Below are 26057 nucleotides of genomic sequence, written 5' to 3'. Positions count from 1 at the left end.
ACCAGCTCTGGACTCAGCATTTGTCAACCTGCCGTTTGGGGAGCAGAAGGCCTTAGTGGCCAGGTCCCTTGCCTGGTTTTTTTCTATAGCTGAGTTGGAGTCTCCTCTCCTGGCAAAGACTGTGACGGCAGCTGGAATCCCTGTGCCTGGTGACAGTGTGCAGAAGGACCCGGCCGTGGGGACATGTTGACTCCAGGCATGCAGTACATCCTTTTCCCCTGGCTAGGGAGGAAGACGGTGGAGGGGCCACCATCTGAGCTAAGGCAACAACTAAAGCCCCAACTAGGATCAAACTAGAGATTGGCCCAGTCTTCCCAATCCCTCAGCTTTCCCCTAGAAGCGTCTCCCTCTCCCCTTCTGACATGCAACCAGAGGCCTTGCTCACAAGTCTACATGATCACAAGTGCACTCCCCTTCTTGGTCCTGCCTCTCAGGATCCAAGGGACAGAGTATAAAATTTGGCCTCTCGAGGGCTTCCCTGGTGGCGCAGTGGTTGAGAGTCCGCCTGCCGATGCAGGGGACACGGGTTCGTGCCCCGGTCTGGGAAGATCCCACATGCCGCGGAGTGGCTGGGCCCGTGAGCCATGGCCGCTGAGCCTGCGCGTCCGGAGCCTGTGCTCCGCAATGGGAGAGGCCACAACAGTGAGAGGCCCGCATACCGCAAAAAAAAAAAAGTTGGCCTCTCTGACAATAAGAACATTCTTCACAAGTTGTGAGCCTTTCCCACAGAACAAAAGTATCTCCTCCAGAAAACCCAGGTATTTCTCGAGCATCATCCTGGCTGGGTGCTGTGGAGTGGTCTTCGTTTTTGGGTGTGGGCTTTCTGTAGTTGCGGCGAGCAGGGGCTACTCTTCGTTGCTGTGCGTGGGCTTCTCATTGTGCTGGCTTCTCTTGTTGTGGAGCACGGGCTCTAGGTGCACAGGCTTCAGAAGTTGTGGTGCGTGGGCTCAGTAGCTGTGGCGCACGGCCTTAGTTGCTCCACGGCATGTGGGATCTTCCTGGGCCAGGGCTCGAACCCGTGTCCCCTGCATTGGCAGGCGGATTCTTAACCATTGAGCCACCAGGGAAGCCCGACAGGTAGGGTTTTAATGTAGGGGGGGTCTTCCTGGATCATGGATGGCCTGAGGTACAGGGGCCAGGAGAGCACGTTAGCTGGAGGAATGTCAAAGCTGTTGGGTTTTCCGAACGTGAATGAAGAGGCTACCCCAGGGTAGTGCAGATGGGAAGAGGTATAGCCTCTGACCACTTGGTGAGGTGGAGGAAATCATGGTCTGAGTGACCCAGAGAGGAATGCCAGTTTAGGGGTGGCACAGAGTAAGCAGTGAGAAGGCCAAAACAGAACCTTGGGGAATGTTTCTAGCAAGCACAAGCAGAGCGTAGGGGCCTGATCAAATGATTTTTCTAATCTCCACTGCTGTTGGCACAGCTGTGGGCATACCTCCAACTCCCAGGTAGCCAGACTGAGGTTCCATCGTAGGCCATCTTTCTTCTGGTACCCTCTAGTGTGATGGTCACCGCTAAAGGACTCAAAAAAAGGCCCAAGGACACAGGGCCAAGCACGAGGTCCCATGGTCTGAAACCAGTACTTCAGGAAGGGTGGGCTTCATCGACAGACCCAGCATGGGGTCTTTCCCAGCTAAGTCCACCCTTGTTCTGATTTAATGAGCCTTTGCTAAACCTCATGCACACGCAGCATGATGCCAGGCCTTGAGGCAATGCAAGAGAATTTCAAGACAAACACCTGAGAAAGTATGAAATAATCCCAGGAGGTGCGATTAAGTGCCAGTGACTGAGAGTGACAGGCCAGTGGGACAGAAGCACGTGGAGAGTGCAGATGACATGGAGGCCGTAGAGGGGACCCAGTGAGCGTGGGTGCGTCTGGGATGGACATGGTGTGTGTAAGGGTGTCCTGTGAGGCTGAAGAGTGTTGGATAGCACCAGGTAAACTGAGGTAGCACAGGATTAGATTATTGAGGGGAAAACTGCTTGAAGGCCTTCTCTATGTCTGGAGATTTACTACAATCTTATTTATGGTCCCAATAACATAAGGTGAGTGTTTTTATTTCCATTTCACACATGTCCATGGCTAGAATTAGGATTCCAACTCTGTCCAGCTCCAAAACTCATGCTTTTTTAAAAATAAATTTATTTATTTATGTTTTGGCTGCAATGGGTCTTCCTTGCTGTGCGTGGGCTTTCTCTAGTTGCGGCGAGCGGGGGCTACTCTTCGTTGCAGTGCATGGGCTTCTCATTGCGGTGTCTTCTCTTGTTGCAGAGCATGGGCTCTAGGTGCGCGGGCTTCGGTAGTTGTGGCATGTGGGCTCAGTAGTTGTGGCTCGCTGGCTCTAGAGCGCAGGCTCAGTAGTTGTGGTGCACAGGCTTAGTTGCTCCGTGGCATGTGGGATCTTCCCAGACCAGGGCTCGAACCCGTGTCCCCTGCATTGGCAGGCGGATTCTTAACCGCTGTGCCACCAGGGAAGCCCAAAACCCATGCCCTTTGTACCATATTGGTTGGAACTGCGGTCTGGGCTTTAGGAGATTGGTAGCATATTCTCATTTGTGCAAAGGTTATTTATCGAGTACCTACCGTGTGCCCATGTGCAGGCACTGTTTTAGGCACTGGAGAGCAGAGCAAAGCCCTGCTTTCCAGAGCCGACCTGGCGAGGCAACATACCTTTAGCAATTGAGGCAAGCGTGATTCTTGCTTTGTGCATCCAGCTTTCATTGCTGAAATCAAACCTGGCCTCCTCAAAATAAGCTTCAGGATTTAGCGCGTCCAGGCCTCCCTGACCCCCCTCAGGGGACACGCGCCCCTTGCTTCAGGACAATTAATCCCGTGTGGAAGAGCCAGCATCCCAGCGATAGGCAACAGACGCCTCAGTTCCTGGAATTAACTAGAACAAAGCCTCTCTCCTCTCTGCAGCCGGTTGAAGGAGTGTGAGAAGGTAAGAAAACTGCAGATTAATTGGAGAAAAGTGTGGCACTTAAAGATTAGGTTTTCTTGGGACTTCCCTGGTGGTCCAGTGGGCAAGACTCCACGCTCCCAGTGCAGGGAGCCCGGGTTGGATCCCTGGTCAGGAAACTAGATCCCACACGCATGCCGCAACTAAGGAGTGTGCCTGCCGCAACTAAGACCGGGTGCAGCCGAAATAAAAAAAAAAAAAAGGTTAGGTTTTCTTTTTCTTTTTTTTTTTTTGTGGTACGCGGGCCTCTCACTGCTGTGGCCTCTCCCGTGGCGGAGCACAGGCTCCAGACGCACAGGCTCAGCGGCCATGGCTCACGGGCCCAGCCACTCCGCGGCATGTGGGATCCTCCCAGACCAGGGCACGAACCCGCGTCCCCTGCATCGGCAGGCGGACTCTGAACCACTGCGCCACCAGGGAAGCCTGGTTAGGTTTTCTTGAATGCACACATTCTGAAGAGTATGACTTGAATGTGTCCTGCAGGGAGAGTGGCAGAGAGGAGGCCCCATGACCAAAGTAGAGGTGCATCCCTCCTCCCCCCAGCTGTTCAGAGGCCAGAGCACAGGGAGACAGTTTTAAAAGGAAGACTTTGAGCTGTCATTTTGTTCTGAAGAGGAAGGAAGGTTTTTAGTGTCCAGGTACGATATTCAACTCAGTGCTGCCTCCTGCTGGAAGACTCCGTTAAAACAAGGAAGGGAGCATCCCTCTCAAAGTGACTCAGTTCCATTCATTCCCTTAGGTGAAGAAAAGCTAAGGGTGGTGCCTGTGTTCAAACTTCTCCTAGTCTGTCCACCCCAACCTGGGAGAAGCAAGACTGCCCTCCAAAAGGACAGGCAGGACTTGGAACTGTTAAAAACTTCTGAGCCTCTGTAGGAGAGGTTCCGATTTGCATTGGAATCCTGGGTATAAGTGTACTTGTCACTCAGGCAATCCCCCAACTCCTGGGACAGTTTCTGCTTCTGAGCCCTCCGAGAATCACCGGAAGCCCACCCAGAGCTGTGTCTCCTGGCTCCCAAGCTGAGCCTCTAACAGACAAGCGACCTCTACAGCAAGCTAGAAAGCTCTGATGTCTGCCAAGAGGCGTGTTGACACCCAAATACTCTGCAACCTGATGAACTTGCTACGCCTTTACTCAATTCACTGACCAGTTATGCCAGTGGACCTGGTCCGATCTGGGGAGAGAGAGTAGTATGACTTCCTCTCTCCGAACCTGTGTAGATGGCAGCCTAGATTGGCCTTTTCCGGGCAAGGGGCCATCCCGCTGCCCAGGGGCAAAAGAGATCTTTGTGTGCGGGCAGTTTGTAGAGTGTGTGTCCTGTGGTTCATCCCCTCCACCTGTTCAACCCTAGGTATGGAAGCGCTCCAACCGCAGAGGACACGATGGCAGCACCATTCTTCGCTGTAGTCAGGATTTAATTGGGGACTTCCTTGGCAGTTCAGTGGTTAAGACTCCACACTTCCACTGCAGGGGGCACAAGTTCGATCCCCGGTCAGGGAGCTAAGATCCCACAAACCGTGTGATGCAGCCAAAAAAAAATTTATTGGAAGCACCACTCAACAGTGACAGAATGTCCTATTAACACCTCCAACCAGAACCTTCAGCCAATGGCTCCTCTATGCCTCCTGGAGACTCCAGCTTCTTGCTCCGGACCTGCAGGGTTGAGGATGGGTCATCGGAAACAGGAGGGAGAGCTGTTGATCCTGACCCGTGAGACAGCTGGCCTGCGTGTGTGACACTCACATGTGGGTGCCACACACCGTGTATGTGACCAGAGGGGTAATTGGGTTCAGGGTGGAGGGGATAGCAGAGGACCCTGGCTCTTGGGCCTGCATCACGAACACTTAAATCCTGGAGTAACTGCGTGAAAGTTGGTGGTTCACTCAGAACCTTCCTTTTGTCGAGGAGGGGAAAGAAAGGAGGTCAAGATTTTGTCTCTTGGGACTTCCCTGGCGGTCCAGAGGTTAGGACTCCGCACTTCTACTGCAGGGGGCATGGGTTCGATCCCTGGTCTGGGAACAGATCCCGCAAGCCACGTGGCCCAGCCAAAAAAAAAAAGGATTACAAAAAGGGAATTCTCTGGTGGTCCAGTGGTTAGGATTCTGCACTTTCACTGCTGTGGCCCCGGTTCGATCCCTGTTCGGGGAACTAAAATCCTACAAGCCGTGCCAAAAAAAAAAAGAAAATTTCGTCTCTTCCTACACCTGAATGAGGCGAGCTCACTCTCAGGTGTCCCCTACTTTGAGTCTCCTCAGATAACTGCTGTCCTCTTGATCTTCCCCAGATGGTTGGGGGTTCCTGTACCACACAGCTTCCTTTACACTCAGCTTCTCACTACAGCTCATGCCCCGCAATTCCAGCAGAACAACCACCTACCACAGCCTGGTTAGGACTTGATAGGACTAGAGCAAGGGAAAATTTACCCTCACTCTTTCCCTGCCCACCTTTATGGCCTTCAACAGAAAGCTTTCCATGGGGACTCCGCAGAGAAACTCCCTAGGGCCTAACCCACGCATTCTAAACAGGCTGTATCACGAGCTCCCGGAAGAACTGGAGGAGGAGGGATGCATCTTGTTGCATGCTGTGATGTAAATAAATACGGGGAGTTCCCTGGTGGTCCAGTGGTTAGGGCTGGTGCCTTCACTGCCGAGGGCCTGGGTGTCCCTCAATCCACGCTGTGCGGCATAAATAAATAAATAATCTTCGTCCCAGTCCTAAGGCAGAGCTCCTAAGACCCTTGGAATTTCCTGTGACAAGAGTAATACAGGTGTCTACTGGTAAGTTAATGAGGTGACTTCGTGAAATCTAAAGATGCCGGGCACAGGTCACCAGGGGAGCCAATCACATGATTAGAAGGTTGGAACTTTCGGTCCCACCCGTGACCTGAGAGGGGAGAGGGGCTGGAGACTGAACTCAATCACCCGTGGTCAGTGATTAATCAATCATGCCTGTGTAATGAAGCCTCCGTAAAAACCCAGAAGGAGAGGGTTCAGAGAGCTTCCTTGCTCGTGAGCATGTGGGGAGAGAGTGGGGTGCTGTGAGAGCACAGAAGCGCTGCACCCTCTCCCCACACCTTGCCCTATGCATCCCTTCCATCTGGAAGTAAACAATTTCTCTGAGCTCTGTCAGCTGCTCTGGCAAATTAATGGAACCCGAGTGGGGTGCAGGGCGTGGGAACCTCTGATCTCTACCCAGTCGGTCAGAGGCACAGGTGACAACGTGGACTCGCTATTGGTGTCTGAAGTGGGGGAGGAGGGACAGTCTTGTAGGACTGAGACCCTAACCTGTGGGAGCTGATGCCATCTCCAGGTAGACAGTGTCAGAATTAAATTGTAGGTCAACCCTGAGAATTGCCTGGTGGTATGGGGGAAACCCTCTCCCCACGCACTGGAATTGGTACCAGCATCAGTAGGTCCATGCCCTCGTAGCGCTCAGGATGGGACCTGAGCTTCCAACACTGTTCCTCCTCATCACCCTGCCACATCAGCGCTTCTCAAGTTTTTCTGGGCCACACCACACGGCCTGCGGGGTCTTCCGTTGCGGAGCACAGGCTCCGGACGCGCAGGCTCAGCAGCCATGGCTCATGGGCGCAGCCGCTCCGCGGCATGTGGGATCTTCCCGGACTGGGGCACGAACCCGCGTCCCCTGCATCGGCAGGCGGACTCTCAACCACTGCGCCACCAGGGAAGCCCGGCCTGCGGGATCTTAGTTCCCTGACCAGGTGACGAGCCTGCACCCCTTGCAGTGGAAGCGCAGAGTCTTAACCACTGGAGCACCAGGGAAGTCCCAGCGCTTCTCAACTTTAGAGGGTATCAGAATGACCTGGAGGGCTTGGTAAGACAGGTCGCTGGGTGGAACCCCCTGAGTTTCTGATTCTAGGTCTTGCAGTGGAGCCTGAGAATTTTTATTTCTAGTAAGTCCCCAGATGAGCCTGATGCTGCCAGTCCTGGGAATGCACCTTAAAAACCGCTGAGCTCCATAATTGGACGACATCAGCTCCGCTCATCCAAGCCTATCACAGCAAACCTACATCCATGACAAGGGCCAGAGTGGAGAACCAGCCGGTCGGTGCCCCTGTGTCCTTGGATAGACAAAGGCAACTTGTTTCCAAACTTCTCAGATCCAAAGGAGCCCGTTACTGAACCCTCTGGGCTGCTTTCCCCAGGGATTGGTGACAACTTTGGCCTCACAGTGAGACAAGCCTCATTCCTAGGAGAGAAATGCAATACCCTTCATCAAAAAACATTTCTTGAGTGTTTTCTATGTGCCAGCCATTGGGCTAGGTGTCTGGGATACATCAGTGAACAAAATAGATAAAAATCCCTACCCACATGGAGAATTACCTCTTTCTAATAAAAGGAAGAATAGAACTTTTTTTAAATGTGTTGAGTAGGACCCAGATACCTGGTTACTGGAAGTAATCAGGAGTCTTTAGTCAACTCAGTTTATAAACACTAGAGATTAAGGTCCAAGAGCTCCAGCAGAGACTAAAGGAATGCTCCAGTGAGATGAAACACCACAATAATTATCTTCATCTTTTGGACAATTACAAGGAACACAGAGTGCTTTGTTTTGCTTTATAGAGGATTAAAAAACCACTGGGGCATGGGGTGGGGGGGGGAGAGCAGGGGGAACCCTAGGAATCTAGGGTTGTGGGCATCTAACCAACTGCACTTTTTAAGGAAAGTATCCAGAGACTTTTGGCAAAGGCTGGTACAGGGATGGCGCATGCTTGTTTCCGTACAAGGTCTCTCCGTAAGACACTGAAGCCTTTGGGAGTCCAGAATCCTCTCTATAAAGTACAAATACAACCCTCTGGAGGGCAAACACTGTCATCTTTGCCAGTGTCATGGATGTAATTCTTGGTCCACAGCTCAAGATGGCAAGGAATATATCTTTTTGTAACTGTCGACTGAAAAAAATGCACAACGTAAAAGTTGAGAAGTATGTTTTATTTTGCAGACGAAACTGAGGACTTAAGCTCAGAAGCCAGCCTCTCAGATAGTTCTGAGGGACTGCTCTGAAGAGGTAAGGGAAGAGCCAGGGTATGTAGGAGTTTTTGCAACAAAGACCCCGTAGTCGGAACATCAAAAGATTACTGTTGGGACTTCCCTGGTGGCACAGTGGTTAAGAATCCGCCTGCCAATGCAGGGGACACGGGTTCGAGCCCTGGTCCGGGAAGATCCCACATGCCGCGGAGCAACTAAGCCCGTGTGCCACAACTACTGAGCCTGCGCTCTAGAGCCCACATGCCACAACTACTGAAGCCCAAGCACCTAGAGCCCGTGCTCCGCAACAAGAGAAGCCACCACAATGAGAAGCCCGTGCACCGCAATGAAGAGTAGCCCCCGCTCGCCACAACTAGAGAAAAAAAGTTGTGCACAGCAACAAAGACCCAACGCAGCCAAAAATGAAAAAATAAAAGATTATTGTTAATTAAAGAAAACCAGACATCTCAAGTTAATGAATTTAGTGTGCTTTTCTGTGCATGGATGATGCAAGAGTCTGGGCTCACTGAAATCACTCCTTTAATATGCACCTTAGCTTAGCTATCTAGGGCCAGCATCCTGCTTTCTCCATCCTAAAGCCCCTCAGAGTGCACAGCTGGGGCGGCTATAATGTGATGGCTTGATGGCTGCAACATCCTTTGTCTACTGATGTGGCAGGTGACATTTTTCATCCACATAATCCAACCTAATTTCTCTTTACATTCTCTTTACATTTCTTTGTATAATCTAACACAGAGTTTCTTGTGAACTGTGTTCTGTTGCGGGTGGTACATCCAGGCTTCATTTGAGGCTCCTCTCTCTTCCTGGGGACAGGGTTTCAGGTGTCAGGGTCCGGGCAGCTGGTGCTTGATGCTGTCTATGCATTTAGGCATCCACCGAGCCTTCCCTCGTCCCACCTGGTATCCAGTTGTGGGTCCACGTGTGTCATTGAAGCCTTGGCCCTTCAGCTCCGGCTGCTCCCTCCGCTACGTATGGACCAGGTTAGAGGACACGGGAGTCTTCCTACCTCCTCTGGGCCACACCAGGGCACCCACATCTCCGCAAGGCTGAGTCCCAGTCTATCTGGACTTACTACATAGTCATGGCCCATCCCTTTCTCATCTCCCGGGTAATCTCTTCGTGTGGGAGGAAAAAGCATTTACCCCAAACATCTTAGTTATGTGCAGCGTCCTTTCTGTTCTTCTAAGAACGTGTATTATAGGGTGTTTTTTTTTGCTGCACAGCTTGTGAGATCTTAGTTCCCCAACCGGGGATCGAACCGGCGCCAGCCAGCAATGGACGCGCAGAGTCCTAACCACTGGGCCACCACGGAAGTCCCTGTAAAGGCTATTTCTTTTTCATGCAGCGCTTTCTCCCGGAGGCACATTAGAACCACGTGGGAAGCTTTTTTTAACGCTCTCAGTTTCTGGATCCCTCTGTTACAGGGTTCAGTTATATTGTCCAAAGGGTATTGTCTTTTTTTTTAATAAGATGTTGGGAGTAGGAGTTTATTAATTAATTAATTAATTAATTATTGCTGTGTTGGGTCTTCGTTTCTGTGCGAGGGCTTTCTCTAGTTGTGGCAAGCGGGGACCACTCTTCATCGCGGTGCGCGGGCCTCTTACTATCGCGGCTTCTCTTGTTGCGGAGCGCAGGCTCCAGACGCGAAGGCTCAGTAGTTGTGGCTCACGGGCCTCGTTGCTCCGCGGCATGTGGGATCCTCCCAGACCAGGGCTCAAACCCGTGTCCCCTGCATTAGCAGGCAGATTCTCAACCACTGCGCCACCAGGGAAGCCCACTGTCTCTTTTTTTTTTTTTTTTTTCCGCGGTATGCGGGCCTCTCACTGTCGTGGCCTCTCCCGTTGCGGAGCACAGGCTCCGGATGCGCAGGCTCAGCGGACATGGCTCACGGGCCCAGCCGCTCCGCGGCATGCGGCACCTTCCCAGACCGGGGCAGGAGCCCGCGTCCCCTGCATTGGCAGGCGGACTCTCAACCACTGCGCCACCAGGGACGCCCATGTCTTTTTTTTTTTTAAGCGCCCCAGGTGATTCTAATGCAAAGCCAGGGTTAAGCACTTTGTGGAAAGGGAGAGAGGGAAGGAGTGTGGCAAGAAGACTAAAGAGGGAAAAGAGGGGAAATTTACGATTTCAGAACTCTTCTGCTACATCAAGTAATCGCTAAGCAGGGTTAGTTATTGTGAGTTTTAAACAAAGCCCTGTTGTACCCAAGCAGGATGTTATGGGGCCTTCCCAGGACAGAACCCCTCCCCCACATCCTCTGCCTTAGCTCCTCTCTGAAGCACCCAGATAATAGTATCTGGCGCACATTTCCTGAGTTGTTTTCCAGACGCTAAAACCACCACCAAACGGAAGAAATGAACTACTTGATGACCATGAGCACATAGCCCCCAGACCTACTGGAGCCTAAGGATTGTTAACCTCTGTGACACCACCCTGGCCAATCAGAGAAGTGTGCATCCTGGGACTTCCCCTTCCTCATCTTGCCTTTAAAAATGCTTTCCTGGGACTTCCCTGGTGGTTCAGTGACTAAGACTCTGTGCTCCCCATGCAGGGGGCCTGGGTTTGATCCCTGGTCAGGGAACTAGATCCCATATGCTGCAACTAAGACCTGGTACAACCAAATAAATAAATATTTTTTAAAAAATAAAAAAGCTTTCCTGAAACCCATCTGGGAGTTCGATCTTTTGAGTACTAGCTGCCTTGGACTCCTTTCTTGGTGTCCTGCAGTAAATGCTACACTCCTTCACCACAACGTGATGTCAGTAGATTGGCTTTACTTCGGACCCAAGTCTGGCTCAGTAACACTTTTGAAAAGGAGCACATTAGAGAAGCTTGTGGGGAGATGCAATAGAGCTAGAAACACTCTGCTCCCTGCTGCTCCCAGCGTGATCATCAGACTAGCATCCTTGCCATCACCTGGGAGCTTGTTAGAAATCTCAGGTCCCACCCCCAGACGCCTGGCTTCTGTGAGGTACTGCTTGAGCCACTCCAGCTGCCCTCCATATCAACAGGGTCTACATCTGTGAATTCAACCAACTGCAAATCAAAAACATATACTTTTTAAAATTCCAGATAATTCTAAAGAGCAAAACTTGAATATCTCATACACCAGCAGCTATATACATAGCTCTTACATTGTATTAGGTATTATGGGTAACATAGAGATGATTTAAAGTGTACAGGAGGATTTGTGTAGGTTGTATGCATTTTATATAAGGGACTTAAGCATCTGAAGATTTTGGTTTTCTCAGGGGCCCTGGAGCCAATCCCCCTGATTCCAAGGGATGACTATATTTTACTAAGGGCAGGCTCCTGGGAGGAGGCAGGTCTAATAGTGGGTTGTTAAGTGGTAGGAATTTCTGGAAAGCTTCGTTCATTTCTGAGGGAACAGCAAGAAAATATTCATGCAAGAGGTGAGTGTAGGTGCTGACACAGAGATGTAAAATGGACACAGATTTGGGTCAGTTTCTGCAGAATTAGAATCCAGTTCAGTTCACATGTATCTCTGTTTTCTTTTTAAATGAGAAGAAAATCCTCAGTTCCTTAAGGGTCTGGACCATTTTTTCTCTGCTCAAAAGGTGACAGAAGTAGTGTTGTTGAACCCAAGTTCATGTACCCAACACACAGTGAGGCCATACAAACCAAAAACATGAGCGTTTGGAGCAGAGAAAGGTTTATTGCAGGGCCCAGCAAGAATGGGCCGCTTGTGTTCAGAAGACCCAAACTCCCAGACGGTTTTCAGGGAAGAGTTTTTAAAGGCAACATCTGGGGTGATGGCTGCGGGGTGTGTCACGTTCTCCTAATTGGGTGGTGGTGAGGTAACAGTGGTGTTCCAGGAATGTCAATCATCAACTTTCTGGTTCCAACCAGTCTGGGGTCTCAGTAAGTAGTCACCATGCTCCACCTGGGTGGTGGGGTTGGGGGAGGTCTTAGTTCCTATAAAACAACCCAAAGATCTGTGTCAGATTGTGATGTATATCCCTTGAGGAGGAACTAGGACTCTGTTTCATGGCTGAACTGTTGTTTTTGACTGCTTTTCCTTTGCTTCTGCATTCCTTCACTTCTCTAATTAATAACTGCTTGAATCTGGTCTTTGGAACTCAGGGAAGGTGGAGGAGACTAAAGCCTTTTCCTACAAAAAGAAGTGGGGGAGGGGAATTCCCTGGTGGTCCAGTGGTTAGGACCTTGCGCTTCCCCTTCCCCTGCAGGGGGCATGGGTTTGATCCCTGGTCGGGACGAAAATCTTGCTAAGCCACGCAGCACAGCCAAAAAAAAAAAAAAAGAAGCGGGGTGTGGGGGGAGGGAAAGGCTTTTGTACCCTGGCAGTTTCAATCCCCGTTTTCTCTGATGCTCCTCAATCTTTAGGGGAACAGGTACAGGACAAGAAAGGGAGGGAATAAAATTTTGGATACAGAGGTTAACCATAAACTCGGCAGGGGAACTCGGTTTTGGGGGACTAGGTTTCAGTAGGTTAGTTCACTTTAATACCTGTCCTGGGAGTTCCCTGGTGGCCTAATGGTTAGGATTCCAGGCTTTCACTGCTGGGGCCCGGGGTTCAATCCCTGGTTGTGGAACTGAGATCCCACAAGCCACGCGGCCAAAACAAAAACAAAAATAAAACAAAACAGGGCTTCCCTGGTGGTGCAGTGGTTGAGAGTCTGCCTGCCGATGCAAGGGACGCGGGTTCGTGTCCTGGTCCGGGAAGATCCCACATGCCGCGGAGCAACTAAGCCCGTGAGCCATGGCCGCTGAGCCTGTGCGTCTGGAGCCTGTGCTCCGCAACAGGAGAGGCCACAGCAGTGAGAGGCCCGCGTACCGCAAAAAACAAAACAAAACAAAAAACAAAACAAAACAAAAAACAAAACAAAAAAACCTGTCCTGGTGTTACCCGAAAACTGGGTCTCCTCTTGGTGGATGTCGAGCCATAAGATACAACCAAGGCAAAGATAAGAAGAAGGAAGGATTTATTACTTGTATCAAGTAAAGAGAACACCAGGGATCTTTCTCAAAGTAGTGTTTCCAAACAGCAAAATTGGGAAAGTTTTAACCTAAGGGTACGTGCATGTTCTTGAAGGGGCTTGAGCAGTGGCAGTCCAAGCTTTAGTTGATTGAAGTCAGGAGGGTCAGAAAAGGTCAACATCATCACCCCTTAGGTTCCAGTTGATCTGGTGATTGAGCACTTGAGGAGGGATTTAAATTCTGCAAAATAGCTCAAGACAGTGCTTTCCGCTAGTCTTTACCATTGAAGTAGAACTGGGAGTCTACGACTGATTTGTTATCGTTGCCATTGTTAATTCTCTTGCCTGATAGGTTTGTCCTTTTGTTCTCTTAAGATCATTATTACAGTAAGTCCCCTACATACGAACAAGTTCCATTTGAGAGTGCATTCGTAAGTCCAATTTGTTCATAAGTCCAACAAAGTTAGCCTAGGTACCCAACTAACACAATCATCTATATAGTGCTGTACTGTAATAGGTTTATAATACTTTTCACACAAATAATACATAAAAAGCAAACAAAAAATTAAAAAACCATTTTTAATCTCACAGTACAGTATCCTGAAAAGTACAGTAGTGCAGTACAACAGCTGGGACACAGGCTGGCGCTGAATGAACAGACAAGAAGCGTTACTGAGGGGCTTCCCTGGTGGCGCAGTGGTTAAGAATCTGCCTGCCAATGCAGGGGACATGGGTTCGAGCCCTGGTCCGGGAAGATCCCTCATGCCACGGAGCAGCTAAGCCCGCAAGCCACAACTACTGAAGCCCGTGGGCCTAGAGCCCATGCTCGGCAACCAGAGAAGCCACCGCAGTGAGAAGCCCGCACACCGGAACAAAGAGCAGCCCCTGCTCAATGCAACTAGAGAAAGCCTGCGTGCAGCAACGAAGACCCAACACAGCCAAAAATAAATACATAAAATAAATAAATTTATTTTTAAAAAAAGAAGAGTTACCGACTGGAGGAGGGAGTGGAGGTGAGCGATGGTAGAGCTACAGGGTCATCAGCAATAGGAGACAGAGGGCGAGCTGCCATTTCACTCATGCCGGATGTTGATGGCACAGGTTCTGGCTCCTTGCTGGAACTGAAACAGGAGAGAAGGGGGCAGGGCACCATCTTTAAAAGAATGACATAGCCCAGGGACACGACATAAACTAATTAGAACAGGTCCAAGATGGCGGACAAGCTGACTTCCACTAGACCTTGAGCTTCTGAATAGACCCATTGTAACACACCCACGGGTGCCATGACAGTTCCAAGGCCAACCATAAAGGTCAAAAAGGGGGCGGTGGCCCAATTCCTGGAAATATCCGCCCCTTCCCCCAAATCCTTGGAATAGTCCTCCCTTTCATTAGCCTATGAAATTACCCACCCCTATAACACCTGACAACCCTGTACCCTGGGGGCCGCTCTCACCTTCTGAGATGGCCCACACTCTGTGAAGTGTGTTTCTCTCTAAATAAATCCACTTCTTACCTATCACTTTGTTTTTCACTGAATTCTTTCTGCCATGAGACATCAAGACATCATGCAACAGACTAGCAAATTTAGCAGATGTTGACATTTTGCCCTATTGACTCAGGTTTTCTCTTTATAGAGGTAAAATGCCTCAGGAAAAAGGTGGGAAGATTTGTCCACACAGCTATTTCTACTTCCAGCCCTCTATTCACTTCTCAATCCATTGCAATGTGAATTCTGCCCCCACCACTCTATTACTCCATTGAAATCATTCAGGACTTTTAAAATGAATGTTACCAAACTAAACTTAGGTCTGCTGGCCAAATGTGCAGCAAATTCAATCTACCAACACCAGGATGTGGTGAAGGAAAATACAGCATTTATTGCAGGGCACCAAATAAGGGAGTGGGAGACAAGCTGCAGATCCACTCTCCAACTTGGTCTTTGAGTCTGGGGTGTTTTAAAGGGGAAGACCAAAGAGGCTGGGATTAAACACTGTCTTGTGACATTTCACATTTTGATTAAGAACACTGGTTCTGGGCTTCCCTGGTGGCGCAGTGGTTGAGAGTCCGCCTGCCGATGCAGGGGATGTGGGTTCGTGCCCCGGCCCGGGAGGATCCCACATGCCGCAGAGCGGCTGGGCCCGTGAGCCATGGCCGCTGAGCCTGCGCATCCGGGGCCACAACAGTGAGAGGCCCGGGTACCACAAAAAAAAAAAAAAAAAAAAGAACACTGGTTCTTAAGCATAGTTTCGAGAGTCAGAATGTCTCTGGTTTACATTCTGTGGCCAGGGTCTATTAGCTCATCTTGCCCTGGAGAAACAATCTGAGTTTGTATGTTAATGGTGATGTCTATAATAGCAATTTTAGTACATTAACGATGTTATTGACCACAGCATTTTTAATCATCTGACTCTGGTTGATTACTGTTCAGTAAACAAGGAATTGAGCTCAGAGGGGACAAGAAAGGGAATGAAGTTTTGGATAGAGAGATTAATCATAAATTGAGTAAGGGAACTCGGTTTTAGGGGGACTTGGTTTCAGATCATTCATGACTTTCATTTAAAATGCAGATGCTGTCCAGGGTTCAATCCCCAGACCACTGCCCTTTGAAAACAATGCTATACCAGTGTTTTTCAAATTTGGGTCATCAAATCGATTTAGTGTGTCACTACTGGCATTAAAAAAAAAAAAAAAGGATATAGGGAATTCCCTGGCAGTCCAGTGGCTAGGACTTGGCACTTCCATTGCCAGGGCCTGGGTTCAATCCCTGGTCGGGGAACTAAGATCCCACAAGCCATGCGGTACCGCCAAAAAAACCCCCCAAAACAGGGACTTCCTTGGAGGTCCAGTGTAAGACTTTGCCTTCCAATGCAAGGGGTGCGGGTTCAATCCCTGGTCCGGGACCTAAGATCCCACATGCCTTGTGGCCAGAAAACCAAAACCTAAAAAGAAGCAATATCGTAACAAACTCGATAAAGACTTAAAAAAAAAAAGGTCCCCATTAAAAAAAAAAATCTTAAAAAGCAAAATAAATAAATAAAAACCACTGAAGAGTATACTTAAAAAAACCCAAAAAACAAAAAATACATGAACAAGATTTCTTTAATAGCTGGAAATTTTACATCATCTTATTTCCGTTCTTCTTCCTTCATAAGATAAAATGGAACATATAGATATATGCACCCACGTATAAAAATATATAGGTAATTAATACATATGTGTATATTTTTTTTTACTAAAGGCTAAATACTTCTCTGCAATAAAAATATGTATAAAAGTTGAAATTAAATTTTTATATACTTTCTGTGACCATAAATCTCTAGTGTTAAAATATTTTTTCAGTCAATTATCAGTATACAACTGATCGAATAAACATAGTATACATTTTGATTACTAAACATAAAAATTAAAATTGTATTAGAGATGCAATTCTTAATGAGACTGAGGATTAGATTTTCAATTAATCCATATATCCATGAATATCGCTACTGCTAGAATGAGACAGGTTCAGCATCAATTCTATTCCTATTTTTCGTGTTTATAGATATGAGCTGACAACCTTTGTTTACATAAACAAGCAGATTCCCATTTAGAAATCAGTTCAACTCAATTCTTTCAACGACTTCAAAGTTCTATGCCAAATCACATGGTGATCTCTTACCAATTACTTTTTTTGTTGTTGTTTTGTTTTGGCCGTGTTGTGCGGCTTGCGGTATCTCAGTTCCCTGACCAGGGATTAAACCTGGGCCTCCACAGTGAAAGCGCCGAATCCTAACACGGAATTCCCCAGTTACTTTTTTGATTTAAATTTTCAATTAATTTTAAAGTCACAAAATTAAGCCGCCCATCTCTAGACGCCACTAGGAAACCTGCTCAAAGTGGCAGATCACGAGGGCAGTACAACAAACTACTTCTGGGGCGGGAAGACGTTTCCCACGTCTAACGGTGAGGAAAGTCTGCAATGCACATCACAGCCTTCAAAGCCTCTAGGCTGCCAGCGCTCTCAAGGCGCCTCATCTGCGCGGTGATTTCGTCCCGGTCACGAAAATGCGCAGCGTCCACCCTGAAATGAAGTGAGTCCTAGAGGCAATCCAACGAGTAATCTCACCTCCTCCGCCTTCACGTGGCTCGGTCTGTAGCTACCCAGCCCCGAGGCCCCGCCCACCTCTGTCTGCCCTCCCGACCTTAAAGCGGGTTTAGAGCGCGCCTTCCCTTGGCAGGCGGTGTGCTCACTGAGAATCTTTACTATTTGAAGGTTAGAGGGCCAGTGAGCAACTCGCGCGAGACGCAGACAGTATTCTCGCGAGAAGTCTGGGAGGCGGCAGTGATGGCGGCGGCGGGAACCGTACCCGGCCCGGGAGTGAATGCAGGACCCGGCCCGGCAGTGGCTGCAAATGCAACACCGGCAGAAGAAGGGGAAACGAAGCCGGTAGTAGCGGTAGCAGCCGCTCCGGCCGGGGAGGGGACGTCTGCTGCTCCAGCCGCGGAGCCTGGCTCTGGAGAGGCCGAAAGCGGGTGAGACGTCCTGCAGCCCGAGGAGGACAGAGGGAGGGAGGGGGACGGGGGGGGAGGGGAGGGAGGCCCGCCCCTCTCGGAATCCCGCGGCTCCCGGGAGCACTCCGGCCCGCCCCTTCCGAACCCAGGCCCTGCGGCCAGCCGCTCGCCCTGCTCCCTCCCGGACCTTAGTCCCGCTCGCCGCTTGGCCTGTCCCCTCTGAACTGTATCTCCGGCTACGCCTCTTTCGCACCTTTTAGGCCAAGTTTCTCCTCCTACCTCCCGTCCCTTGCACACCAGCAGGGTGCTGATAGGTCACTTTCTAGCAGGAACCCTTCAAAAATCCCAGAGAGGAAACCACTTTGCGCTGCCAGACTGGTGGAAGTAATGGTCCCTCTGAAAACAGAGCGGAAAAGCTGCATCTCTTCGAACCTCCCCCAGGACCAGTTCCATCCCCTGTAGACTTGTCTGTAAGGGCCGATTAGGTTTCCTTGATGCGCCATGGGCTTGGGTTTATCTTGGCCGCATTCTTCCTAATGCTGGGCATCCAGTCTGAGAACAGTCTTTGCTGAAAAAAGTAGGAGTGTGAAGTTCAGCTGTACTTTGATCATCTTTGGGAATAGGCGTTTTCAGGTGTGTTTCTCTTGAAAATTCTTCTTTCTGAGTGCTTTCTTTATTTTACAGGGACGCAAACTCAGTTGATGTAAGTGGTGGCTTGGAGACAGAATCCTCTAATGGAAAGGATACACTAGTAAGTATTTGTTTTGGATGTTTGCAAAGCAAAATAGGGTTGGTTTTTAAAGTTTTTAAGCGAATCAAAAATACAGTCAGGTCAACTAACTTGATTCTCTCATGGTTCTGTGGACACAGGAAGGTGCTGGGGATACTTCAGAGGTGATGGATACTCAGGCGGGCTCCGTGGATGAAGAGAATGGTCGCCAGTTGGGAGAGGTGGAGCTGCAGTGTGGAATATGTACCAAATGGTTCACAGCAGACACCTTTGGCATAGATACCTCGTGAGTATTTTTCGTAGACTTTGTAAGAATCACTTTGTAAATGTTAGATCTCAACACGTCCAACAGTTGAATAGTCACTGTCTAGGCAAACGTAAATGCGTAGTGTTTCCTGTGTCTCCTGATCCCTGTTCACTGAGTAGTAGGATTTGAATCAGGAATTGTTTTAATAGCCTGAGCATGTCTTCTCTCTACTAAGGGCAAGCCCTTAACAGGTATAATGATAGTTATTATCCCTGTGTTTGCACTTAGGGCCTGGACGGGAGACAAACCATGTAATTACAAAGCATTAAATAAACAAATTTGAGACAGTGTCATTTAAACCTTGTATTGGGTATTGTGGATTTGGGGGAAAGGGTTGGTGTATATGGTGGAAAAAGCCTGATGTCAAAAATTTGAGGTGGCCAGTCCTCTTCATGCCTGAGCCATCCTTTTTTTCCTTTTGGTTTCTAATTCACTCCCTTTAGGTGTCCTGAATTCTCTCCTCAGCAAAACCAATTTCCAGTCTTTACACCTCTTCTAGTGAATTAAAACCATTTTATGAACGATTGAGAATGAAAGGCGCCTTTACTTATTCTGAGTGTTCGGTCAACAGCTAGCAAGGCAGCATTACTGACTCACTGTCTATGGAAATAACTATACTGCTGCCTCTCTGGGGTGTTCTTTATGGTCCGTATTATACAAATAAATTTAGATAAGACTGTCTCAGAATAGGGCTGTGTTGTTAATTCTGAAATTAATCCCCCTTGGATGGGTTTGTGAAGAAATAACCTTCCTTTATAATTTGATGACTGCTTTCTAGTTAAAAAGTTAAAGAAATACTAATGTTCTTATTAATATGTGACTGGTGAGGAAGGATAGAATGTTTAAAAAAGAAAGAAAATTACTGAAGGATCAGGAAGAAGTGATCTTGGTAGAAAGACCTATAGGGAAAATATATAAGCTGGTCAGTTAGACCTAAAATTGGGCCACTTTTGCCAAGGAGAATTTGTTTGGATAAACAGGGTCTAGGAAAGGAAATTTATCAGAGTGATAATGTGGAACAATCCAGCAATGAATCAAACCACAGTTCAGAGGTTTGGTAGAGACCAGTTTGTACCTGAATTTGAGAAGTTATACCTAAAACCCAGCAGGTGGGACAGATTATCGTTTATGGCTGAGATGGAGGAAGTGAGTGAGCTAGCAGGGTATGAAAAAGGCTGCTCTAAACACTTGATTGTGTTTGAATTAGGTAACTATATACCTGCCTATCTCTTCTGTAAGTGAGCTTATCACAATGGACTGTTTAATGGAAGGGGCTCTAGAGAGAGGTAAAGGTAAGGGAACTCGATCTTAACAGTCCTAAGGATATTTCTTAATTCCTTGAGTGGTGGCAGTAGACACACATTTGGGAACATCTCTTTAAGGATACCTTAAACCAGTTTCAGCAAAGTCCAAGATAAACCTGCCTTTATTTTGATTTCTTCTCTTCCAACTTAAACCAGTCTTTTGTTTTTCTTTTACTTTCTCCTTTTCAGGACCAAGCTCTCCCTATACTTTTCCAGTCACCCAGTATAGCCACCACACTTCTCTAATGCATGGTTCCTGTTAGCCCTCAGTCTCTCCCTCCACCAGTTTCTTCCTCTCTGCCTTCAAACAGGCCTTCTCTTGCCGCCAGCTCACCTCTTAGGAGATTTCCTCTATGATACAAGCAGTCTTAGTGGTTAGGACTCTTTTTATTTCATGCCTGCCCCCATCAAATCAGCTACCAAGCTTGACCAATTTTTTTTCTTCTTGTGCACTTGCTTGTCCTTTCCATTTTTATTGTTTCACTCGAGGTGAGGTTTTTTTTTTTTTAACCTTCTGCTGGAACGGCTACAGAAGCTTCTTCCATATTCCCGTTTCTAATCTCTTCTTCCCTTCAGACCCATCCTATCACTAAACTTACCGCTTTTACAAGGTGGCTTCCCCTTCAAGATGTTCCTGTTACCCACAGAGAAGATCCACTTCCACGGGCATGTAAGGCCTCTTGTACTTCTTACCTTTCAAGCCTTATCTTTTACCATACCCCCGACAACTCCCCTCCCCTGGCCAAACTTGTGTACACTAGTTTGCCACTTTGCCTCCTAGTTTGCACTTTCTCTACACAAAATAGTTTGCCTCTAGAAAAGAAGACCAACTCATCTTTCCAAATCCTAATTTGTGTCCTCAAAAAATCTTCCCTAACTCTTAAATCTGAAGTTACTACTGGGTCCTTTAAACTCTTAAATAAGACTGTCATCTGTAGGATTCATTTGGTAATGAGGCAAGTCATGTTTTGTGACTTCTGTGTTGTTCTTGAATAATTATTTGCATTTTAAAATTAATCTTTTTATACCTGTCTGCCCTTTCCAACAATGGTATTGGCACTTTACAAAGATACTTGAACATAATATAAATACAGATATTTAAATGTAAAAATATTTAAAGAGACTACTTTGTCTTCTTCCACAAGTCACCTGGTATACTCTTTTAGGTGCTTACAGACTATAATAAACTAGCTTGGATAGGGCTCAGGTCAGAACCTTGCAGATGCCGAATTATCAACTATAGTGGATAAGGTCTTACTAAATTTTTGTGACAGAAAAATCCAGATATTTGTAAAAATATGAGCCCTGTTTTGGTGACCTTTTTTTTGACCCTGCTGCGCAGCATGTGGGATTTTAGTTCCCCGACCAGGGACTGAACCTGTGCCCCCTGCAATGGAAGCGTGGAACCCTAACCACTGGACCACCAGGGAATTCCCTTGGTGACCTTTTTAAGTTTTAAGAGTATATTAATACATTAGCGTTATTATGTAACTTTCACTGAGGGAGAGGATCCCCGTTGATTTACTTCTCATAAGTGTGTGTTCAGAACTTCACTAATTTGCACAATTTGGCTGTTCTCCAGATCCTGTCTACCTTTCATGACCAACTACAGTTTCCACTGCAATGTATGCCATCATAGTGGGAATACCTACTTCCTCCGGAAGCAAGCAAGTAAGGACAAACTCCGGAGTACTGCAAAGTGACTGTCCTCTGGTTAGCTGGCAAAGAAAAGGGATTTGGGCTCAGCCGAATCAGGAAACCTTTGCTTGGTAGCTGGTAGAAGTTACCTTGGGGCTTAGCTCTGAATAATTGCTATTGTCCATTTCAGATCAAATGATGACTCTATTCTTTGCTGCTGTGGTTGTTAATCTGTGGACCACCTAGTTAAATATTCTTTTGGTAACAGGGATATATTACTACAGGTAACTTTTTCTTCCTTTTTGTTTTTATAGACTTGAAAGAAATGTGCCTTAGTGCTTTGGCCAACCTAACCTGGCAGTCCCGAACACAGGATGAACATCCGAAAACCATGTTCTCCAAAGATAAGGTAGAGATAGAATTATTGTAATTGCAATTATGCCAAAGAATCAGGAGGAACTTCTAAATACAGTGGACCCTTGAACAGCATGGGTTTGAACTTCACTGGTCCATTTATATGCAGGTTTCTTTCACTAAGTACATCCTACAGTACTACACATTTCAAGGTTGGTTGAATCCTTGGATGTAGAACGACGAATACAGAGGGCTGACTGTAAACTTACATGAGGATTTTTGACTGTGTAGACAGTCGGTGCCCCTAATCCCAGAGTTGTTCAAGGGTCAACTGTACAGTCTTAACAATAAGTTCTTTCCCCCCAATTTTTATGAATATATGACTAATTCAGTGGTTACTTTGTTCTCATTTCATGTGATTTACTAACTTCCTAGTGTGTGCTCATTGTGTCATTGGCTTAGCTATTAAAAGGATGAATCCTTATATTAAAAAAGAGTGTATTTAAAAAAAAAAGATAAATCCTTAAATAGTTTTGATTGGCTTTATAGAAACAAACAACTGTCTGTCCCACAGTTAATAATCAGACCTTGAGGTGAACCTTCTCAGCTTAGTTTGAGCTGTTTTTATGGATGCCAATCACAGATTTTGTCAGGGGAAAAGGCCAGTTTATTAAAAAGATTCATCCTTTATTGTTAAACTGGAAAACCGCATGACTAAGGTCAGGACTCAGAATTAGATGATCAGCCCGTCCGTGAGTCTTTCCTCCTGTGACTCACGGGAACAAAATATGACTTAAGTAAATTGTACAACTTTGGAGTTTACGCTGTGACCTGGTATACACGCATATGTGCCCGCTCTCATTTAAAACTGAGGCCCTCTCTGATCTTTTCCCTCTGCGTGCCGATATTTTCTATTCTAGTCAACGCTAGTATGCACCTACAAAATTGATTTTATAGCCAACTAATTGACTGCAGCCTACAGTTTGAAAGACACTGGTTGGGGAATTCCCTGGCCGTCCAGTGGTTAGGACTTGGAGCTTCCGTTGCAGGGGCCACGCTTCCACTGCAGGGAGCACGGGTTCAATCCCTGGTTGAGGAGTTAAGATCCTGCAAGCCGTGCGGCCAGGCCCCCCAAAAAAAAGAAAGACACTGGTTGGTGTAGGGTATTTAGTGAGACGAATATATTCAGGATCAGACTGACCAGGGCCTTTTCTATTAAACAGAGAGGTTAGACTTAACCCTGTAAGCCGGAGGAGTCAGCAGAGGGTCCCCTCCCTACGCCTCACCCCGCCCCAACCTTTTTTTCCTACATTAAAAAGAATGCATTTAAATAGAGGTGTGCTGTGATTACGTTTGCCTCTTATTTTTTTCTCTAAATTCTTATTCTGAATTTTTCAAATATATAGAAAAATTCAGATAGTACAATGAACATCTGTTTATTCTTTATCTAGATTTGCCAGCTGTTACCATTTTGCTGTGTTTGCTTTATCTCCCCATATCTATATATTCCCCCTAAGCTTATGTGAGACTAAATTGTAGATATTACACTTTACCCAATATACTCTCATAACCACAGTATAGTGATCATACTGAAAAAACTTAATGTTGATGCAATACAACTATCTTATATATACAGATTATATTTTTGTGTATTGAGTGTACATTTTCTCAGTATTTTTATTGTCTAAATAATGTCCGTCATAGCTTTTTCTTCTATCCAGGACCTGATCAAGGATCACACATTAAAATTAGTTGTAATGTCTCTTTTATCTCTAGAATAGTTCCTTTATTTTACTTTGTTATTTTAGTCTGCTATAACATTTGAAATTTTGAAGAGCCTAGACCGTTATTTGCCATGATGCTCCTCAATTTGCATTTATCTGATTATTTCCTTATGATTAGGTTCGGGTTAAACATTTTTGGCAAGAATATTATGTAGATAGTGTGTGTTTTTCTATGTATCACATCAGGAGACATAAGATATTGCTTCGTTTTATTATTAGTGATCCTAAATTTGACTACTTGGGTAAAGAGGTTATTTATTAGTCGTCCTGAATTTAACTACTTGATGTTTCCATTGTAAAGAGACCCCTTTTTCTTTGTAATTATTAAGTAATTTATCCTTTCAAGCAGTGGTTGTAGCAGCCATTGACTGTCCTAGCCTGAAGCAGTTAATAGAACGGTCATTGTAAACAGAATACATTTACTGGTTTACAGTTCTTCTGTAAAGAAGAGTCCTCCCCCCACCGTTGTTGTTGTTGTTTTTAATTTTAAGAATCACTGATTTTTATAGTCCATTATGGGATTTCTGGATTTCTGATGCTCGGATTTGACCAGCGTAGACCCATCCCGGCTGACTCCTGACACTTTTTGATATGTCCCTCTTCAGTCTTTGAACTCTTCCTTACTTTCTGGAACAACAAAACATCCCAGTCTTCCCTTGTGCTTTGCCTGATTCAGCCTGGTCCCTTTTAGTAAAGATTTGGTGTTCACGGAACTGATTCTGGTGGAAGGCGTTAGCGGCGGACAAACTGGTGGGCTGGGGGAGGTGGCCGAGGATGGGGGAGGTTGGTGCCAGAGGATCAAGCTCAGAGATTGTTGTGGTCGTGCAGGCGGGGACTGCCGAGGACCACGGCCAGAGCAGTGGGGGCGGAAAGGAGCCCTGATTGGTGAAAAGTTTCTGAAACTTAAAAATTCATTTAGTGGGACTTCCCTGGTGGTCCAGTGGTTAAGAATCTGCTGTTCCAGTTCAGGGAACACGGGTTTGATCCCTGGTCGGGGGACTAAGATCCCACATGCCGCTAGACTGCTGAGCCCTCACACTCTTGAGCCCACGCCAGTACTAGAGAGAAGCCCGCCCGCGGCAACTAAGACCCGACACAGCCAAATAAATAAATTAATTAATATTTTTAAAAAATTCACGTGGTGACCATTTAGATGCGCAGGTTGTACGAGAAGAACAAGAGTGACTCCGTGTGTCAAGCCTGTGACTCTGGGTGACGGGCGATTCTGAGTGTTAAGAGCAGATTTATGAGGTGAGGTACAGAGTTCAGTCTCGGTCAGGAGAAGTCTGAGGTGCCTGCGGGGTTTCCAGGTGGAGATGTCTCTGGTGGGAAGGAACAGGAGCTCAGGAGAGAGCTGTGTCATCTTACAGCTGTGTCATCTTACAGAGTTAGGGCAGGTCTTTTCCCTTTAACTGGATTATGAGTCCTATGTGACTAAGAGTTGTATATACTTGTTTGAATCAGAATCTTTTTTTTTTTTTTTTTTTGGCTGCGCCTTGCTGCATGCCGGCTCTTAGTTCCCCGACCAGGGATCGAAGCCGTGCCCCCTGCAGTGGAAGCGCGGAGTCTTAACCACTGGACCACCAGGGAAGTCCTTGTATATGTATACTTGTTTGAAATTCCCCACAACCTATATGTTGTTCGCATGCAATTATGTATTTGTTCAGTTATTAAAAGGCAAAACATGAATTTGTCTTTTGATTCTGACAAGGTCTTTGAAAATGCAGCGTTTTTTTTGTGAATATAATTTTGAAATCAACTGTAAAAGCTTTAGTATATTTTGTTTTAAAAATTAGGATATCATACCATTTATTGATAAATATTGGGAGTGCATGACGACCAGACAGAGACCTGGGAAAATGACCTGGCCAAATAACATTGTTAAAACGATGGTAAGTAGGCTAAAATTGACTAGACTCAACATTTAGAAAACCAGTGTTCCTTGTAAGAATTTATGTATATATATGTGTGTGTATATATATTTTTTTGGTCTCACTGAAATAATGTGATGACTGAGAAAATGAGAACAACCTAGTATTAAATCTTGGAGCGCAATTGTAAATTTTAATAGTTTTCACACAAAATCAGTAAATTGCACATTGTGTCTTAAATGAAGACATGGTAGTTTTATGTACGATGCTGAAACCTTTGTCCAGTGCACTTTGGCAAGTATAATTTTTTATATTGAAATTGGAGACAATTGTTTTCTTTGATTAAAAAAAAACTCTGAACATGATTGTCCTTAGAATTAGAGAGAGCACCTGGGGAGAAGTCAGCACAAGCTGTTAACAGTATGTATCTCTGTGAGATGCAGGGATGGGTGAGGGTTATGAAGGACAGTGGCTCTCATTTTTTTAAGTTTCTCTATTGTTGGAATTTTTTGATGGTCATGCATTAATTTTCTAATCAGGGAAAAACAATACTGTTGTGTGTTGGGTTTTTTTCTGGTGGGGGGCGGGCTTTGGGATTTGGAGATTACACCTAGGGATTGGAGTTAGCGGTTCATCATCCATTCATTTTA

At 46.7% G+C, this 26057-nt stretch overlaps 1 protein-coding gene and 1 long non-coding RNA gene across 16 annotated transcripts in view; one reads left to right on the top strand and one right to left on the bottom strand.

The window, feature by feature from the left end:
- Window positions 1-11654: 11654 nt before the first annotated feature.
- Window positions 11655-17462, bottom strand: LOC132512709 (uncharacterized). 2 transcript variants are annotated; one of them, XR_009538296.1, is made up of 3 exons: window positions 17159-17462; window positions 13925-14049; window positions 11655-11906 (listed from the first exon to the last, which is right to left on the bottom strand). It is a non-coding gene; the product is annotated as an uncharacterized LOC132512709 (long non-coding RNA). The 2 variants fall into 2 exon arrangements; XR_009538295.1 differs by lacking the exon at window positions 11655-11906 and having other exon boundaries at window positions 12918-14049.
- The window catches only part of ASH2L (ASH2 like, histone lysine methyltransferase complex subunit), a 47670-nt gene continuing 38822 nt past the window's right edge, over window positions 17210-26057 (top strand). For all 14 annotated transcript variants that reach the window (XR_009538283.1, XR_009538292.1, XR_009538286.1 and 11 more), the window contains exons 1-6: window positions 17210-17440; window positions 18104-18170; window positions 18290-18435; window positions 21343-21431; window positions 21713-21807; window positions 25333-25428. Coding sequence is in view for 1 of the 14 variants with exons in the window: in XM_060136549.1 (XP_059992532.1) it covers window positions 17253-17440; window positions 18104-18170; window positions 18290-18435; window positions 21343-21431; window positions 21713-21807; window positions 25333-25428 (681 nt within the window). In the remaining 13 variants the exon portion in view is untranslated. The remainder of the gene's footprint in view (window positions 17441-18103; window positions 18171-18289; window positions 18436-21342; window positions 21432-21712; window positions 21808-25332; window positions 25429-26057) is intronic.

The sequence above is a fragment of the Lagenorhynchus albirostris genome, chromosome 21, assembly GCF_949774975.1.
Source record: "Lagenorhynchus albirostris chromosome 21, mLagAlb1.1, whole genome shotgun sequence".
NCBI lineage: Eukaryota > Metazoa > Chordata > Mammalia > Artiodactyla > Delphinidae > Lagenorhynchus > Lagenorhynchus albirostris.
This window is presented reverse-complemented; position numbering and strand designations above follow the sequence as displayed.